We start from the raw sequence: 17,808 nt of genomic DNA on the forward strand, positions 1-17,808 counted from the left end.
ACAAAATAAATAAATAAATAAATAAATAAATAAATAAATAAATAAATAAATACATACATACATACATACATACATACAAGACAGGAGAGAGCATGCTTCCCTCTCTCCGCTCTCTGCCACATGTGAGCTTAGCAAAGAGATGGCTGTCTGCAAGCCAGGACTCGTCAGACCATAGACTTCTCAGTGCTTGGTCTTGACATGTCAGCCTCCAGAATAGTGAGAAAAGCAAACTTGTTCAAACCACCCAGTCTATGATATTTTTTCTTTATAATTTAAAAAATATTTTTATATGTATGACCATATTGCCTGCACTTGTGTCTGCGTATTTCCTGCATGCCTGGTACCCTTGGAGGCCAGAAAAAGGCATCAGAGTCTCCGGAACTGGAGTCAGAGCAGTTGTGAGCTGTCACATGGTTGCCGGGAATGGAACCCAGGTCCTCTTGAAGAGAAGTAAATTACTGTTCTTAACCACTGAGCCATTGCTCCAGCCCCATCTGTTTGTTTGTTTGTTTCAGGACAGAATCTCATTATGTAGTTCTGGCTGATCTGGGGCTATGTAACCAAGGCTGGCCTCAAGCTCACAAAGATCTGCTTACCTCTGCCTCTCAAATGATGGGATTAAAGGCATGTGCCACCACCGCCCGGCAGCAAGGTATTTGTCTGAACTAAGATAGTTCTGTGCCAAGGTGGGGTTTCTCCATAAGTATGGATTAACTTGTCTCTTTGGTATGAATGTATACAATTCATTCTCCTAGCCATTGGTACATGTGTGCAGACCTGATGGGGCATCTGACTATACATAGACCAACGTATGGATATGCCTGTCATATGTACCTACCCAAGGCACTGTGCACGCACACACGCGCGCATGTGCGCACAGGCACGCGCGCACACACACACACACACACACACACACACACACACACACACAGATTGAGGCTGGTGTAGCTAAGTCTGACCTCAAATTTACTGTGTAACTAGAGCTCCAGGTTCTCCTGCCTCAACCTCCCAAGGGCTGGCATTACAGGTATGTGCCACCACATCCAACTTCTTATGTCTGAAGCTTTAGGTGCTCTTGTGAAAGGAAGACATGCATTCATGACATGCACGCCCATGTGCATGGTCACACATGTATATGTGCTTACCTCTTTGCTCTCTGGTTCATCAGATGACAGTCTAAGGATAAGGTCTCTGCATGCAAACTGCCTGGGGTAAGAGTGCTAAGCATGCAGAAGCCTGGCACATAGTAGGTATGGAGTAAATGCATAAAGCACACGTATGGATAGCCAGGACCCAGTGCACATGTCCCCATGTCCACAGGAACCCCTGCCATACTACATGGTACAAAAGCTCCTAGTTATATGGCCATACACTTCTGTGAGCTGACAAACAGCCTTGAAGCTGCCAGGCTGAGCCAGAACACTCCAGGCTCCTCACTCGGCACAAGGAGGCTCCTGCTGTGTGTTGGTGCTTGCATGGGGTGCAACCGAGGGTGCGTTGGCGGCATGTGTGTGTGCGTGAACGTGTGTGTATGCGAGTAGGAAGAGACGTTCGCTCTCTTAGACCTTGCTTCTTTCTGTGGTTTGGTTTCTATAGAGACACTTCCTGTGGCAAAGAAAAGAGGTAGTGAGCTGGTGTTTCAGGATGTGAAGGCCCGCAGGAGCACAGCGAGCTCTCTCCACTGCCTGCCTGCCACCCCGAGAGCTCCGATCAGTGCTTCCACAATCCTTGTGGTGGGTGGCCCCCCGTGGCGGGGACCTGTGATCAGCGGCAGTATGCCAGGGAAGCCCAAGCACTTGGGTGTCCCCAACGGGCGCATGGTGAGTGCAGGCTCTGAGCCAGAGCCACAGGGAGGGGGTGGGCACACCTAGGGTGGAGTCCAGGAGGCACACCCAGCAAGGTTGAGGAGGAGCCCAGGGGGCTGCCAGCAGGCTGGAGAAGTTGGGCGCAGATAGCTGCTGATAATGGGACCTGGTGCTGTCACCCCAGGACCCCTCCAAAGGCCCTGCTAGGAGTCTGGTGCAACCCTAGAGATGAGCCCAGAGCACAGCAGGCACAGGCTCTGTTTCCCCACGCAGGTTGGGCTCCCTGCTCCCTCAACTGCTCCTAGGATTAGCCCTGCCTGAAACTGCTTAGAAAGTGGCATGGGGACCCAGTGGCCCTGTCACTCCTTGCTCACTCTTACAACCGCTCAAGTGCCTATGCCTCTGGGCCTCAGCCCCCTCTCCTCACCTCATGCTCTAGGTGCCCAAGATAAGGTTAAGAGCAGCCCTTGCCAGATCACTACATCAACCTGCTCCAGAGGCATCCTGCCAGATTTTTGGGGCTGCCCAGGATGGGTCAGTAAGGATGGGACAGGATGAATAGCTCTGCCTGTTCTATTCCTAGCCTCCAGGAAGGAGGGTGTGGGGCAGAGAATAGGAAATCCTGGGCTGCGGCCTTCCAGGTCATTCCCTACACCCTTCCAGGTCATTAACTCCCGATGAGAGCTGTCCCGGAGCTAGCTTCTGGTTCTTCTCATTCATTCAGCAAACGGGGCAGACTGTGTTGAGCCTCCCTTTGCTTGGCAGGGAACTGGCTCATCTGGCAGAGTCACCAACAACTCCCTGACAGTCACCGTCCAAGGTCTCAGCCTAGTGCCATGGGACAAAGCCAGCGGGTCCAGAATGACCTGGGATCCCAGTTCTAGCTCTGTTTTCCTTCCCTTTCCTACTTTGCCCTCTGTAAAATGAAACTGGAATGGATCGAAGCCCATTGCCTAAGCAGCATGATGAACCTGAGACCCTTGGAGCACTGTATTTTCCCTATATTTTCAGCCCCTCTTTAAGACTCTTTTGCCTCACTAAACAGATGAGCCATCCCAGTTCCCACCACTACTTTCCAGTTCCCAAGATTTGTCTCCACCTCTTGACTGGCAGTTTTACTGCCAGCACTGAGCTGTTTGGGTAGAGGGGAAAGGGGAGACCAATTCCAAAAGTTGGTCCAGCCCCCACCCAACTCCTTCTACTACCAACCCACCTTAGAAAGTCCAAGGAGAGCCTGTTTGCAAAAAATCAGCCAGACTGATGCTTCTGGAATAGAACCCAGAGCTGCGGGCCAGCTGAGGGGGCTGGAGACAGACCCAGCCTCTCCCTCCTGTGTCAGCCCATGGCTTTTCTATCCAAAAGTCATTCAGATTAAAGAGGGTGCCCCAAGCTCTGCCCTGGGTCCCGTCAAGCCCACAGCTGCCCCAGGTCCTCTCAGTAACCGCCACACGTGTTTATCTCTGTCCTTTCTGGATCAGTTCTGAACTCTCTGTATGACTCTAGAGAGCTCATGGTTCACAGATGTCGACTTGCCGGACAACAGGCAGTTTTACGAGGCCATACTTGGCTAGAGCAGGGACAGGAAGACAGGCGTTAGTGACTACGAGGTAGTTGAGAATGGAGAGGGGTCTGTGGGTAAGGTGCCCGGTTGTTACTTCACGGGAGAGGCTCAGAGGAGCACAACTGATATCCTGTTGAGTAGAAAGCTCCCTGTTTGCACATACCCCGTGTCCCCCAGCAGCGACTAGCTCTGGTCCCTTCCCATCCTCCAACGTTCCCTGCTGAGGCGATGTCATCAGCCTTAGCCTTCTGGCACTCTGCTTGTCAAGCAGCTGAAATGAAACCTGTCACTTCGAGAGCGCTCTGAGCCCCCTCCCGAGAAATCGTCACACGGTACCAGCTGTCACTCATCTATGTGCTTACTCATTCACTCAGGGGCTGCTCTGGGCTGTCCCACCCTAAGCACTAAAGACCCAAGTCAAGTCCCAGTTCCCCAAGCAGCCCACAGTCTGCCACAACGTAGTGAGGCACAAGAAGACAAGAGTGGAGATTACTAGAATAAAGTTCTGTTTTGGGGAAGAGCTTAGGTCAGGAATGGAGAAAGTCCAAGAGGAGCCTGGCAAGGAAAAGCATCTTCTCCATTAACTTCTAACACTGGAGAAAATGGTCCTTAAAGGATATGCAAGCTAGAGGGGGGGTGGCCCGGGGGAAACTTGCATATCAGAAAACATACAGTTACTGTGGAGGGATACATCGCGAGGAAGTCTGAGTTTAACTTTGAGTTAGCCATAGTTCTCTTTCTGGAAACTCAGGTAGCGCTGGTCCCCTCAGCAAACACTGGCAAAGAGACCTACAAGAAACTCATGTGTCTCTATGTTCCTGGTGTCCAGCTCAGGGTCAGGAATGGCAGGGGCAGGACAGGGGTATATTATAGAAGGGCCAAGACTTGAGGTCATCCCTAAGGAGCTGTCTCAAGCTGAAGGGACCAGGCACTAAGGCTGTGTAGACATCCACAAGAGCGAACAAGATCACAGGTCAGGTGCTTAACTCTGGAGGGCACCAGTGATGTGTGAGAGAATACTGGAATCGAGTCTGCTTTGAGTAAGTTTACAGTCAGGGATAGAGAAAACCTGAGGTGTCCACCAGCTGCTTGCTCCCTCTTTAAGATCTGAATCCTCTAGGGGCCCAGTTCAAGAGGAGTCCCTGGGCCCAAAGGCTGCAAGTCCTGGTCCTCCAGTGTCCCCCATTTATACTGGAAGTGGCGAGGTTGGGAGCAGTGACACCTGCCTTTAGTAACAGTGCCCATATATGGAAGCAGCCAGGAGTGGCATGGTGGAGTCTTCAGATTCCACAGCGGACAGACAAAACGTGGCTTCTCCTATCTCCACCACTTTCCAGCTCTACAGCTTTTCTGGCTTTGGGTCCCTCACCTGTAAAACAGGGGCAATAACATTCGATGCGGAGGACAGAGATGTTGAGGGTAGAGGAAGAATATGGTTGCCTGTGGCACAGGTGGATCAAGAAGCTTGAGGTGGCTTCCTCAGTGCCCTCAGGCCCCAGCTGCTCCCTTAGAGCCACTTCCTAAGAACAAAACATGACAAATTAAAGCCAGACCCGACGTGGTTGGGAGGGAGTGTCACTGGCCACCACGCCCTTCCTCATCCTTTCTTCCCCTTTTCCTTCCTCACTCAACAAGGCACTTCAGGCGGAGGTGAGAACTGGGGTCACTGTCGAACCCAACTTCCCCATGCCCTGGAGCCTGAGTGAGCCATAGCTGTGGCTCTGGATCCCACTTTGCCACAGCTGACTCTCTGACCAAGCTGTATCCTGTCCAGACTCACGGCAGCCCCCAGAGGCGGGGAATGCTGAGCCCCATGCTCCCTAGGGGAAGATGGGCTGGAGGAAAATCTGTTATTCTAGCTGTGCAAATGTCCGAGCAGGAGCTGGACTCCTTCCTCCAAGCCCTAGATTTCTGTCCCTCTTCCACCTTTGTCCCGATTCTACTTTCAACAGCCAGAGGGGCAAGGAAGGCAGGAACAAAGAACCTCATGAGGCAGCGTGGGAGGAGGCACTGAATGGCTGTGCCTGAGCATGGAGTGGGCACTTGAACCAGAAACTTAGTCTTACAGATGCTTGGGCAGAGAATCAAAGAGGATGCCCCTGGATCCGGGATTTCAGGTAGACTCCACAACAAGACCCGCCCTTGTTAGGTTACTAGGAGCTATAGGCTGCAAGGAGGAGAGCCGCAGCATGAGTGTAGGGGAAAGGGAAGGGTGAAGACCAACGTTTGGAGACAACTGGTGATGGGGTAGGATCCAGGAGCGGTGCCAGGGGGCTCTAGAAGTAGGTACTCAGGCAGAGGAAACAGCAAAACAGGAAGCAGGGGTGTGGGGAAAATAGAAGTTTGATGAAGTGTGGGGTGGAGGTGAGGAGGAGGGAAATGATGTCGGAGGGGCTCATTAGTCAAGCAGGTAGGGTTTAGCTGTAACTTGGCAACAGCAGCCCTACTGAGGCGGGCAAGGAATTGAGTCCAGGGTGGAACAGTGGGGAGGAAAGGGCCTGGAGAAAACCTGGATGGTGGCCCTATTAAGGACATGCATTTAATTAAAGATAATACAAAAATAAAACCTCTGAGAACCAAACAAAACCCTAGTGCATCTGGCTTCAGTGCCGCTTCGGCTATGTCAAGGACTCCTGCCCAGAGAGAGCTGCCTGCAAGGGACAGGCTGGTCTGGGACTGGGGGACAGCCCAAAGGCTAAGGATGCTGGAAGAGGGTAAGGCATGCACTGAGAAGGGGACGCATCCTCGAGCTAAGAGGAGGACAGCAAGGGCTTGAAGTTAGGAACACAGCTGCAGCTGTGGAGCAGCTGGGGGAGGAAGGCAGCAGTGGGCGCAGGCAGGTGTCGGGGAAGGCAATAGCAGGCTGCCTGGGGACTGCAGGCCTCCTGAAGGATCTCCCACGCCCAGGAATCAGGACTTTCTCGTCCTTAGCTGAGAGATGTGAGGACTTTGGTGGAGAGATTTGACTCTGATGACGAGGCTCATCTCGAGGAGTGTGAGGCAGAGTGTGGAGTGGCGGGGTGGGGGTCAGAGTGTGCTGCGCTGGAGGTGAGGAGTGGGTGCCACACCTAGCTCAGGCAATTGCAAACTTTCTCTCTTGCAAGGTTGCAACCCCCATGCAAGATCGTAGAATAAGAAGAAAGCAGAGCTAGGATTTGAGTCCTTGTCTTGAGAGCCCCGACAGTTGTGCTCTTTGCTATCCTGTAGGGTAGCACACCCAAACACCCAGCAACATCAGCTTGGATGCATACTGGTGAGACAGCAGTAGCTGTAAATTCTGGAACATCCACTGCACACCACATAGGGTTTTGGGTTCCTTCTGTGTGTCTGCCTCGATCAATGGAGGCAGAGCCATTATTTGCCCAATTTCCAGAGAGGCTGAAATGATAACTGAGTCTTCTTCCCAAAGTCACACAGCACGAAGTCTGACTTCAAGCAGTCTAGGTGGTGCTTGCTTCCCCCTGCCTCCAAATGTAGCACAGATGCACCAGACTACCCCCAGAGTCCTTTGAGAGGGACGAGAATCCCCTTAGGGAACGCCAGTGGCTACTCAGGGCCAGTCCCACTTGCTGCTCTGGGAAGTTACTCACGATACCATGAGCATCACTCTTATAGGGGAGATAGGAAAATGGAACCGATGGAACCAATGCGGGAAATCTCTCAATTTTTAGACATAGGAGACCCCTTTAAACTTAACTTTTTCCTTAGAGGCCAAATAATATCCTACAGTATCCTGCAGGCCTATCCTGACTTCCACATGACCCAGGAATGGAGGGCAGAGAACAGAGCCAGGGTGGCTTTCCCAGGCTTGCTTGAGGGGGTGGGGGAGGGGGGACATAATGGAAGTGTCTGTGCCAGGACTTAAGGAAAGGTAAGAAGGAATGGGGGTTGGAGGTGCTAGGAGCCTAAGTGACAGAAAAAAGACAGGATACAGGCGAGCTGTTTCAGGACCTTCACAGTGGAGACAGAAAGGTGACCACCTGAGACTGGCCGAGTTTGAACTGTTTGTGGGGCATCTGGAGGAGATAGTACAGGAAACTGTGTGGTTGGAGCGAGATGTTGCGGGGAGGCACAAAGGGCCCAGAACAGAACAAGAAAGGGGAAAGTCTGTCCTGCATGGGTAGGGAGTCCATGGGAGAGCTGGGGAGCTTCGGGAAGGTAGGAAAGATACCAAAGAATCCATTGCAAGAACTGCCAGATGTGGGGGGGGGTCTGTTTCTCCAGCGGCAGAGCTCCCAGAGAAGTCAGCTAGTGTGTGCTGTAGGGGAGAACGGAGTTGGCCTGAGGGACAGTGATACTCATTTTATGGCCCCTGGACCAATACCAGATTTGCCCAGAAAGCCTGTTGGGAATGGAAAGTTCCAAGTCCCACCCTGGATCTACTGAACCTGAATGTCAGAGGGGGTCCTCCTGGCCACTCTCTGCTAGAGTCGGAGTCTGATGGACACTACTCTGTGCCACAAATTAGCATCCATGCCACGCCCAAGGTATGGGGAGATGAGCCCCCAAGGAGAAACAAATGCAGTTAGCTACAGAAGCATCTCCTTCCTCAAAGACAAGACCGGCCTGGCCCTTACCATACCGTATGCTAGGCAGTGTTATAAACACAGTGTATACGGTTTCTGGGGGAGATCGTCATTTGTAGCAACACCCCTGTTTACAGATAGGAGCCTCTAAGTGAGCTATGTGCCCAAACTCATACAAACAGTACCTGGCAGAGGCGAGATGGAAGTCTGTGCACACCTGAACCCACCTAGAAGGGCTGAGAGAGAGAAGGGAGCCATGAACCACTAGAGTACTCCGAGAAGTCCCAGCACACAGTGGTTGGCACCTGATAGAACAGTGGCCAGGACGGCCTGAGCAAAGCCCTAGGCAGTAATGACTCTCTGGAGACATTCAGCCTGACTCTGTAGACAGGAAACACGGTTTCCAGCTCACGGAAGGCTGGGTCCTGTGTGGCCCAGCCTTGAAATTCCTTATAGAGTTCTACTCTAATTTTCAACCTTGGGTCTCTCCTAGGTTCTGGCTGTCTCCGATGGGGGTAAGTGACAGACTGTGTGGATGAGGCGTGACTGGGAGGGAGGGATAGGGAGGTGGAAGTGAGTGGGGACACTCCCCGCCACTTGCTGTTCTTTCAGGTAATTTCCCTGAAGAGTAGATGCTTGCCTGCAATGGGGATTGGGCCAAAGGCTGAGGAAGGAAAACGGCTCACCCTCCTTGTCCATCTCTCCGCAGAACTGACCAGCACAGCATGTTCCCAGGGTCAGAGTGAGGGCCGAGGCAGCTCCCTCAGCATCCACAGCCTCCCCAGTGGCCCCAGCAGCCCCTTCTCCACAGATGATCAGCCTGTGGCCAGCTGGGCCCTGTCCTTTGAGAGGCTGCTACAAGACCCACTGGGCCTGGCTTACTTCACTGTAAGCCTGGGAAGGGGGGGGGTAAGATGGGAGGGGCAGGGGCAGGTGCCACTGCAGGGATGGGGGATTCTGAAGAGGGCATAGACAGGGCTTCAAGTTGGCCAGACTGCTCACTGCTCCTCTCTGTGGTCCCTCATCTAGCCTGTCTTTGGCACCCTTTCCCTCACCCCCGAGCTGGGAACTAACTCTTCCTTCTCCTTGTCCTCATCTCTGCTTCGCATTTTCTTTTGGTACCCAGATCTGCCACCATCTGTCTGTCTGTCTGCTCTCTTGGCCCCGTGTCTGTGCTAGTCTTTGAACACATCCCCGATTCAGACTGTGTCTGAGCCTCCCTTCCTCTTCTCATGCCAGGAGTTCCTGAAGAAGGAATTCAGTGCAGAGAACGTAACTTTCTGGAAAGCCTGTGAGCGGTTCCAACAGATCCCAGCCAGTGACACCAAGCAGGTGGAGAGAAAGATGGGACACAGGGGTGGGGACTAGGCCTGGAGCATGCCCCCTGACCTCTTCCGGTCCCTCATTCCCCAGCTATCTCAGGAGGCCCACAATATCTACCATGAGTTCCTGTCCAGCCAGGCGCTGAGCCCGGTGAACATCGACCGACAGGCCTGGCTTAGTGAGGAGGTGTTGGCCCAGCCCCGGCCGGATATGTTTCGAGCCCAGCAGCTTCAGGTGAGGGGACCAAGGGGCAAGGACAGGCTGAGAAGGGAGACCAGTAAAACGCCCAATAGGAGCAGACACAGAGGAGAAGTCCGAGCAAAACCAGAGTCAAATGCAGGGTCAGGGCGGGAGGAGAGGGTGAAAGCCATGGATGATAGAAGGATGGACGGGCCGGGGCCAAGAGGAGGGCGGGTCTCAGACTCCAGGTAAGTGACAGGAACTAGGGCAGGGCTTGGGCCTCTCTTACACGGGCTGGCGAGGGCAGGGACACAAGCGGTGCAAGCAGAAGCCACCCATCCAGCCCTTCACTGTCCTTTCCTGGTACCAATCGCCACCCACACCCGCTGGCCGCGCAGATCTTCAATTTGATGAAGTTCGACAGCTATGCACGCTTCGTCAAATCCCCGCTGTACCAAGAGTGCCTGCTGGCTGAGGCCGAGGGACGCCCCCTGCGGGAACCCGGCTCCACGCGCCTCGGCAGCCCCGACACCTCGAGGAAGGTGCGTACCGGGGTAGCAGGAGGCTGGGCAGGGACCTCGGACAGTCTCAGGATGGGTCTTCCCCAGCTGTGGATCCCCGTGCTGGGCTAGGACCCTGCTCCGCACTAGAGTCTTCCCTGTACCTTCAGAAGCCGAAGCTGAAGCCTGGGAAATCGCTGCCGTTGGGCGTGGAGGAGTTGGGGCAGCTGCCGCTTGCTGAGGGCTCTTGTGGCCGCCCACTCCGCAAGTCTTTTCGTAGAGGTGAGGCCGGCTCTAGGAATGGTGTGGCCAGGAAGCTTGGGTCAATTTTGGAAACGCCCCCCTCTCCCTACTTGACCCACACAGTCTGCAAGAAGGCAAAACCGAAACCCCAAAATGTAGGTTCTTGAGACCACCGGGTTTCTCCAGGAGGCTGCGCTCCCGTGCTGCAACCTGGAAGTTGGGGGGGGGGGTCTACCCAAGGACGCACACACTTTAAGTCCCTGCAGGATGGAGGGCCTTAAACAAGACCCGCCAAATGGGAGGGCCTCACCAGAGGGATGGTGAGAGCAAGCAGGTCTCTTCATTTCTGACTTTCCCTCAGAGATGACAGGTGGAGCCGTGAAGTCAGCACAGCGACGAGAGTCTCAGGGGTCCCTGAATTCTTCCGCCAGTCTGGACCTGGGCTTCCTCGCCTTCGTGAGCAGCAAATCTGAGGTGAGCGGCATTTGGGGGGAACAAGGTGCCTTCCTGGTAAGGGTTACTGCCATTTCCCTTCATGGGTTCCCAGCATTCCCAGTGGATGTCTGTCCTTCTACTCCTAGCTTACTCCACAAAACCATCACTCCACCCTTCTTTTCTTTCCGTGCTTGATATAGTAATCTCTCTACAAATCATGGGGTTATGTTATCTGCCGACAGGTGCCTAAGCATGGGTGGGTGCCTAGGTGTACCCTGCATGATGTGTGTGGTTGCTTTGTGAAGCTGTCCTGAGTGTCCACATTTATTTTATTTTTGTTTTGAGCCAGGGTTCTTTTTAAAAAAAATAATTTATTTAATTTTATGGACATTGGTGTAAGGGTTTCAAATCCCCTGAAACTGGAGTTACAGACAGTTGTGAGCTGCCATATGGGTGCTGGAAATTGAACCCAGGTCCTTCTGGAAGAGCAGTCAGTGTTCTTAATCACTGAGCCATCTCTCCAGCTCCCCAAAGCAGGGTTTCTATATATAGCCCTAGCTGCTGTGGAGCTCCTCAAAACTTAGAAGTCTGCCTCTGCCTCCAAGTACTAGGACAAAATGTGCCACTGTGCCCAGCTGAGTGTCTACATGTTTGAGTGTGCATACCTGTGTTTCTGGAGCAAGACACATCTGTGCTTGCCTCCAGGTGCACCCTTGCACGTGTGCAGATGTATGTGTCCCAGCTTATAGCATCCCTGTGTACATATAGTCTCTGTCTGCTCTTGCCCACAACCAGAGCCACCGAAAGAGCCTTGGAAGTGGAGAGGGGGAGAGTGAAAGCCGGCCAGGGAAGTACTGCTGCGTGTACCTGCCTGATGGCACCGCCTCTTTGGCCCTGGCTCGACCAGGCCTCACCATCCGAGACATGCTGGCAGGCATCTGTGAGAAGAGAGGCCTCTCTCTACCTGACATTAAGGTCTACCTGGTGGGCAATGAGCAGGTATGAGCATGACCTGGCTCCAACTCTCGCCTCTTTTCTGGTCATGAGCCAGTTCTTTTCCTAATCTTCTGACCTAATTCTAACTCATTCCCTATCAGCATCCCCTCCCTGCTTTATTCTGACCCTGTGTCCAAGTCTCCATGCATCCTAGGGCCAACTCCTCATTCATCCTCAGATACCCGTTCATATTCTTCAAAAACCCTACTCACACACAAACCCACCCCATAGCCTGGCTCCAGCTTCACCCAGCACCCTGCTCTGATGGTTGTGGGGAGGCAGAGCTGGGGAGAGGGTGCTGCTGGAACTGGGAATGTCCTCCACTCCCACACTTCTGCCATCATCCACATAGGCCCGCCTCTAAAGTTGCCATTGGAGGCCTCACCTCTGCCGTCAGAAGTCTTCTTCAGTGAGCCTAATCTCTGAAGTCTCCTTCAAGTGAAAATGAGCACCAAGCTCTAAAGTCTAGGGAAACTCTTTTTAAAAAATAATTTATTTAAATTTATTTTATGTGTGTTGGTGTGAAGGTGTCAGATCCCCTGGCAGCGGAGTTACAGACAGTTGTAAGCTGCTATGTGGGTGCTAAGGATTGAACCCAGGTCCTCTGGAAAAGTAGCCAGTGCTCTTAATTGCTAAACCATCTCTCTACCCCCAGGAAAGCTCATTTTTAAACCATCCTGGAAGGGGGCCCCAGGGGAACAGTGCTGCATTCCAGGGGAAGTGAGAGAAATTTATTCAAGTCCTAAGAGGCAGCCAAGGTGTGTGATAGAACTGGAACCCAGGCTGTGTCTACTATAGGTCCATGCTGGAGGGAAGCCAGGCAAAAGGCGATTAGGAGTCAACCCTCCAGAGTGAACCTTCTAGGGAAGGCGGGCATGTCTGGTCAGAAGGCTTCCTAAGAGGCAGCAGCCAGAGTCCGGGGACAGAGCTTGTCTGGGACAACTTTACAGAGAGGATGTTTCAGGAAGAGGGAGGCGAGGAGGTGTCTGCAGGACCTGGGGCATGGGGGTGTGAGGGCAGCAATGGGAGATACTCTGCCCACTTTCTTAGGCCACCAGAACAGCTGCCAACAGCCCAGATGGGCTTTGGTGCCTGCTAAATATAACTTCACCACCCACATTCCACCTGTCCCTGTGTCCCTGTCTGGGAGAGTTCCCCCACCTCCATTTTAAGCCCGCCCCCTACAAGTCTTAGGCTGCTACACACAGTAGTCTTGTCTGTGCACCTACTGTGTGCTGGGGCTGTACCATTTCTGGTCCAGTTTGGGGGGTGGCTGGAGCTGGTAGGAGGTGGGGAGACTGACCTAGGCATTAAGGAGGCAAGAGGTAAGGTCTGGGTGGCTAACAAGAGAAGAAGTGTGTCTCATACCTGAAGGAACCGGGACCTAAGCTTCATCCTTACTGAAGATCCATCCCCCACCCCCATTAATATGTAAGCCCCCCACCCTTCTGTTTTCCCAAACTGGATCCTTTCCTAAGCTTCCCCTCACACTCCCAAGCATCTTCCTTCCTTCCTTCCTTCCTTCCTTCCTTCCTTCCTTCCTTCCTTCCTTCCATCCATCCATCCTTTTTCAGAGGGAGCTGGGTATGTGTGTGTGTGTATCTTACTGTGTAGACTTAGCTGGCCTAGAACTTGCTACGTAACCCCGGCTGGCCTTGAACTCTCTCAGTCTCTGAGTACTGGGAATAAAGGCTTGCACCACGGTGCAGGTGCCGTTGCGGCCTTGCCCAGGGCATCTTCCCTCTTATGATCCCTTGGCCTTGGTCTTCCCAGGATCCAGCTCTGCTGGTCCTTAGCCCTTCAGCCTCTCTAGCCTTCTGTTACCCATGGGCTGGTCCTTCTGGTCTTTAGGGTACCACAGGAGGAAGTGAAGGTGATTCCCAAGTGTCCCCCTCCCATGCCCCGGGGTAGCATGGGAGGAGGGAGGGGATTCTTAGAACTTGCCTGGCATCCGCAGAAGGCCCTGGTCCTGGATCAGGATTGCACGGTGCTGGCAGACCAGGAAGTGCGACTGGAAAACAGGATCACCTTCCAGTGAGTGCCCTACCCCAAAACTTGATCTGGCTTCCAGCTGTCTACTGGGCCCAAATCTCAGATCTCATCCGCTGAGCTGGGAACTCTACCCCCTAAGCTAGAGCCCCACCCCCAAACTGTTCCACCCTCCACGTTCAGTTCTCCCCTCCGGGCTTGTTTTGGGAAAAGGGGTCCCCTGGGTCTCCACCACTCCGCAGCTCAAAGGTCCCATACAGGCTGGAGTTGGCTAACCTGGAGCGTGTGGTGAGGATCTCCGCTAAGCCCACCAAGCGTCTGCAGGAGGCGCTGCAGCCCATCCTGGCAAAGCATGGCCTGAGCCTGGAACAGGTGGTCCTGCATCGCGTGAGTGACGGAGCTGTAGGCGGGGCGGGGCGGGGCGGGGAAGGTTTTACGGTCTGGTTCATAGGCTCCAAACCTCTTTCTGTAGCCAGGGGAGAAGCAGCTGTTGGATTTGGAGAAGCTAGTGAGCTCAGTGGCTTCACAGACACTGGTTTTGGACATTCATCCAGGTAAGTGATGTGTATACCCTGGGACTTGGTTTCCCAGTGCGGCTCTGGCACAGGAGGAGGGGCTTATGAGAAGAAGGCCAAACCCAACCGTGATGCTCTCCGTTGTAGATGCGAAGATGAGTGAAGCCAGCAGCACATCCCCCTGCCGTAGCCAGGTAACCGAGAACCTCAGGGCCTTTTCCCAATTTCCTCTTCTCCCCTCCTGGTTGTGAACTTCACCCCTTTTTCTTGCAGGGATGCCTGCCTAGAACCCAGGACAAGGATACTCATCTTCCCCCATTGCCCTCCAGTTTGCTTGTGGAAGATGCCAGCAGTACTACTGGGAAACGGCAGACCTGTGACATTGAAGGTGCCCTGCCGGTGGTAGTGGGCGCCACGGGATCAGGGGGAGGAGGGAAATGGGATCAGGGCTGAGTATCATTGAGGGTGGCCTGAGCTACGGGAGGGACTAAGGGGCCATTGGCGCTGGAATATACTGATGGTCTGGGTCAGACTGGCCATTGCAGGCAGCAGAATAGGCAAGCATTAACACAGATGTTCTGACCATATGGGTCTCCTGACTCTGTGACTGTCCCCAGGCCTGGTGGAGCTGCTGAACCGGGTGCAGAGCAGTGGGGCCCATGACCAGAGGGGACTTCTTCGCAAAGAAGACCTGGTACTTCCAGAATTTCTGCAGCTTCCTTCCCAAAGGCCGGGCTCCCAGGAGGCTCCACCATAGACTGAATCAACCACCCAGCCTAAGGAGGGCCTTTCAGACTCCTCTGCCACCCAGCCCTCTGACGCCTGTGTAACAGTCCAGGTTGGCTGCATGGTGCCTGGGCGGACCAAGCATGCGTGGGTCCGCTCTGCATGCCCTGTCTGCACCCTGAGTGTCCCTGACCCCTTTCTGCTATGGGCGGGCCCACAGAAGGAGCCAGGAAGGGATGGAAGGGGAACTCAGAGGAACCACGTGCCCAGACTATGGCTACCTGTTCTCATAGGTTCACCTACCTGTGTTTTGCAGCTAGGCCATCAGGGGAGGCCAGGCCAGCCTCTTGGCATAAGCATACTGAACACAAATGGGTGACTTTGACAGTGCCAGCCTCCTCAGCTTGTTCTAAGCTTTGGCAGGGGGCAGAAGGAGGGGCTGGCCCCTCCTTAAAGAGTTGATACAAGTAAATTCCAGGCGCGCTGGTGGGCAACTCCTCCCTCCATTCACTTAGACTCTACTGTACATAGGGATTTTATGGTTGGCTTGGGGCAGCTGGGTTTGTCCTGAATGTATGATATTGTTATAATAATGATAATTATTATTATTCAGCCGAGGTGTGTTTCTTGTGTGCCACTCTGGTCTGTATGGTCCCATTACCCCACTGACTCTGCCACCAAGGCCTGGAAGTTCTTGGGGACCTCAGTGTATACCTCCCGACTTTCTGTTTTCAGACTCTCTCTTCCTGAGGCATGGAATATAGAAGGCAGAGAGAGGGGGAAGGGAGTGAGGGAGAGAGAGAGAGAGAGAGAGAGAGAGAGAGAGAGAGAGAGAGAGAAAGGGAGGGACCATCCTCTACAGCTGGCCCTTGCCATCCCCCAGCTGCTCCACAGTGTCCGTGGACCTGAATGCATCGTTTTTGTTGTTATTCCCTGTTTCTGTCAGGGATCCGATGTATCTCCACATACATTGCTGAGGGCTCCTTAGGATGCATCAGAAGCTTATATGTAGGACCAGGCTAGGCCATGTATTCTTTTCCTCATCTGCTTCGCTGGGTGGTACCCCACCTCTAAGCGGCCAGGAAAGGCAGGGAGGGAAGGAAAGGAGACTGCTCAGAAAGAAAGCCTCAGTCTGCAGGGAGAGAAGCCCAGCGTGGTCCCACCTAGGGAGGTGAGTGGGAAGAGGAAGCAAGGTGGCTGGAGTGGGTGGGGCAGAGTCCTGCACACAGGTGAGACCACCTTGTGTGGATCCTCCACCAGGACCTTCTCCTGCTCTCTCTTCTCATCTGACCGGTTCCTCGTCATCCTTGAAATCTGTGGGATCGATCAACAGCTATGTTGACCCACTATGCCTTCCTCTGGGGGTTTCAGATTCCTGCCACTTTATCTGACTCTTTAATGGACCCCCAGGCTTCTGAGGGAACCAATGACACAGGAATATATATATATCCCACATGGGCAGAGTTTGGCTCAGAGGTGGTTGTCTAAAGCTGCTCTAATAAGAATCGTAGTCCCTCACCAGGTGTGGTGGCACATGCCTTTAATCCCAGCACTCAGAAGGCAGAGGCAGGCAGATCTCTGTGAGTTCGAGACCAACCTGGGCTACAAGAGCTAGTTCCAGGACAGGCTCCAAAACTACAGAGAAATCCTGTCTCAAAAAACAAAACAAACAACAACAAAAACAAAAACAAAAAAACCCACAAAGCAAAGCAAAAAGCAAAAACAAAGGAACAAACAAAATAAACAAAATCGTAATCCCGGAGCTGGAGAGAGGGCTCAGTGGTTCAGAGCACCGGGACTGAGTCTCAGCGCCCACATGTCAGCTCACAATTATCTGTTACTTCAGTTCCTGGGGTGCAACATCTGCTTTTGGCTTTTGTGAGCACTATACACACAGTGCATGACAGACATGCAGGCAAAAACACCCATATGCATAAAAATAAAGATGAATAAATCTTTTCATTTTAATTCCAATGATGTTGGCTTATTTGCATTTGTAGAAATACCTTGCACACAGAAGAAACCCACATAGGAGAGGGCTCAGGTGGCAGACAACCCACCACACGTCACGCATACCTGAAATGACCACTCTTTGACTCTCGCTTTAGGCAAACCAGTAAATTCTTCCTGGAAGCATGGGCTTGCTACTAAGAGGTGGGCTTCTAAAACCCACAACTACAAGAATCCTGGTTCACTGACCACCTTGGTGGTCTGGAATAGGCTCAGTGAAACACAAAGGGACAGCTGGCATTGGGGGACTGCATAGTGCTAGGGACTATGTGGTCAGGGAGTAGAAGCAGGGGAGACAAATCCCTTTTGCTAAAAACAACTTTCCTGAGAGAAATGTAAACAATGTCTACCCTCCTCCTAAGGTTCCAACAAGAACCAAGAACGATTCCCCTGATGTTCCCCCAGGAGCACAGGTGATTTAATCAGAAGCACAGGAAGGGCTGCACCAAGCAGAAACGATGGCTTCCCCATGACTGCAGAGATGGAGCCCCACCCCTTCTTTCTTTAAGCATCTTTAGCCTCTAGCTTCTCCCCAAAGACCCACGCCATTAGAGAAGAATGGCACAGAAGAGTGACTGGAAACTCAGGTGAGGGCCCCATAACGGCTCTGCTCCCTCCTTCTCTGAGGAAAGTAAACAATCAATAGGTTATCTTCCCCAGCAGGCTTAGCCAAGCTCCTGAAAATGGCAGCTATTAGGCTCACAGGACAGCCCTGAACAACAATCCTCTTCTCTTCCCTCATCTCCCACAGAACTTCCCTCTAATTTTCTGGGACAAATGGGAAGAGGCTCTGCTATGAGCTTCGGGGAGAGAGGAGGGGACACCAAGTGAAAAATGGGCTGTCTCCCCAAAGCTGGTGGACCCTATAGGCCAAGCTGACCTCTCCCTCAACCCGGAATATCTGCAGAGCCAACAATGATGCATGTTGCCTTTATGGCCGGGAAAAAGCCGAAAGAGCCCGAGGAAAGTTCATCTCCCGCTTGGGAGAACCGAATCTCC

The 17,808-nt window shown here is 53.0% G+C and overlaps 1 protein-coding gene across 1 annotated transcript; it reads left to right on the forward strand.

Moving 5' to 3' along the window:
- The first annotated feature begins 1,578 nt into the window (after nucleotides 1-1,578).
- Nucleotides 1,579-15,403, forward strand: Rgs14 (regulator of G protein signaling 14). The gene is made up of 15 exons (XM_005355235.2): nucleotides 1,579-1,820; nucleotides 8,386-8,407; nucleotides 8,602-8,780; nucleotides 9,132-9,224; nucleotides 9,306-9,449; nucleotides 9,794-9,937; nucleotides 10,066-10,177; nucleotides 10,500-10,612; nucleotides 11,369-11,572; nucleotides 13,527-13,603; nucleotides 13,819-13,945; nucleotides 14,031-14,112; nucleotides 14,221-14,267; nucleotides 14,347-14,461; nucleotides 14,691-15,403. Exons 1-15 carry the CDS (start codon nucleotides 1,776-1,778, stop codon nucleotides 14,828-14,830), a joined length of 1,644 nt encoding a protein of 547 aa, XP_005355292.1. The 5' UTR covers nucleotides 1,579-1,775; the 3' UTR covers nucleotides 14,831-15,403.
- The last annotated feature ends 2,405 nt before the right edge of the window (nucleotides 15,404-17,808 follow it).

The sequence above is a fragment of the Microtus ochrogaster genome, chromosome 16 (assembly GCF_000317375.1).
Source record: "Microtus ochrogaster isolate Prairie Vole_2 chromosome 16, MicOch1.0, whole genome shotgun sequence".
NCBI classification, from domain to species: Eukaryota; Metazoa; Chordata; class Mammalia; order Rodentia; family Cricetidae; genus Microtus; species Microtus ochrogaster.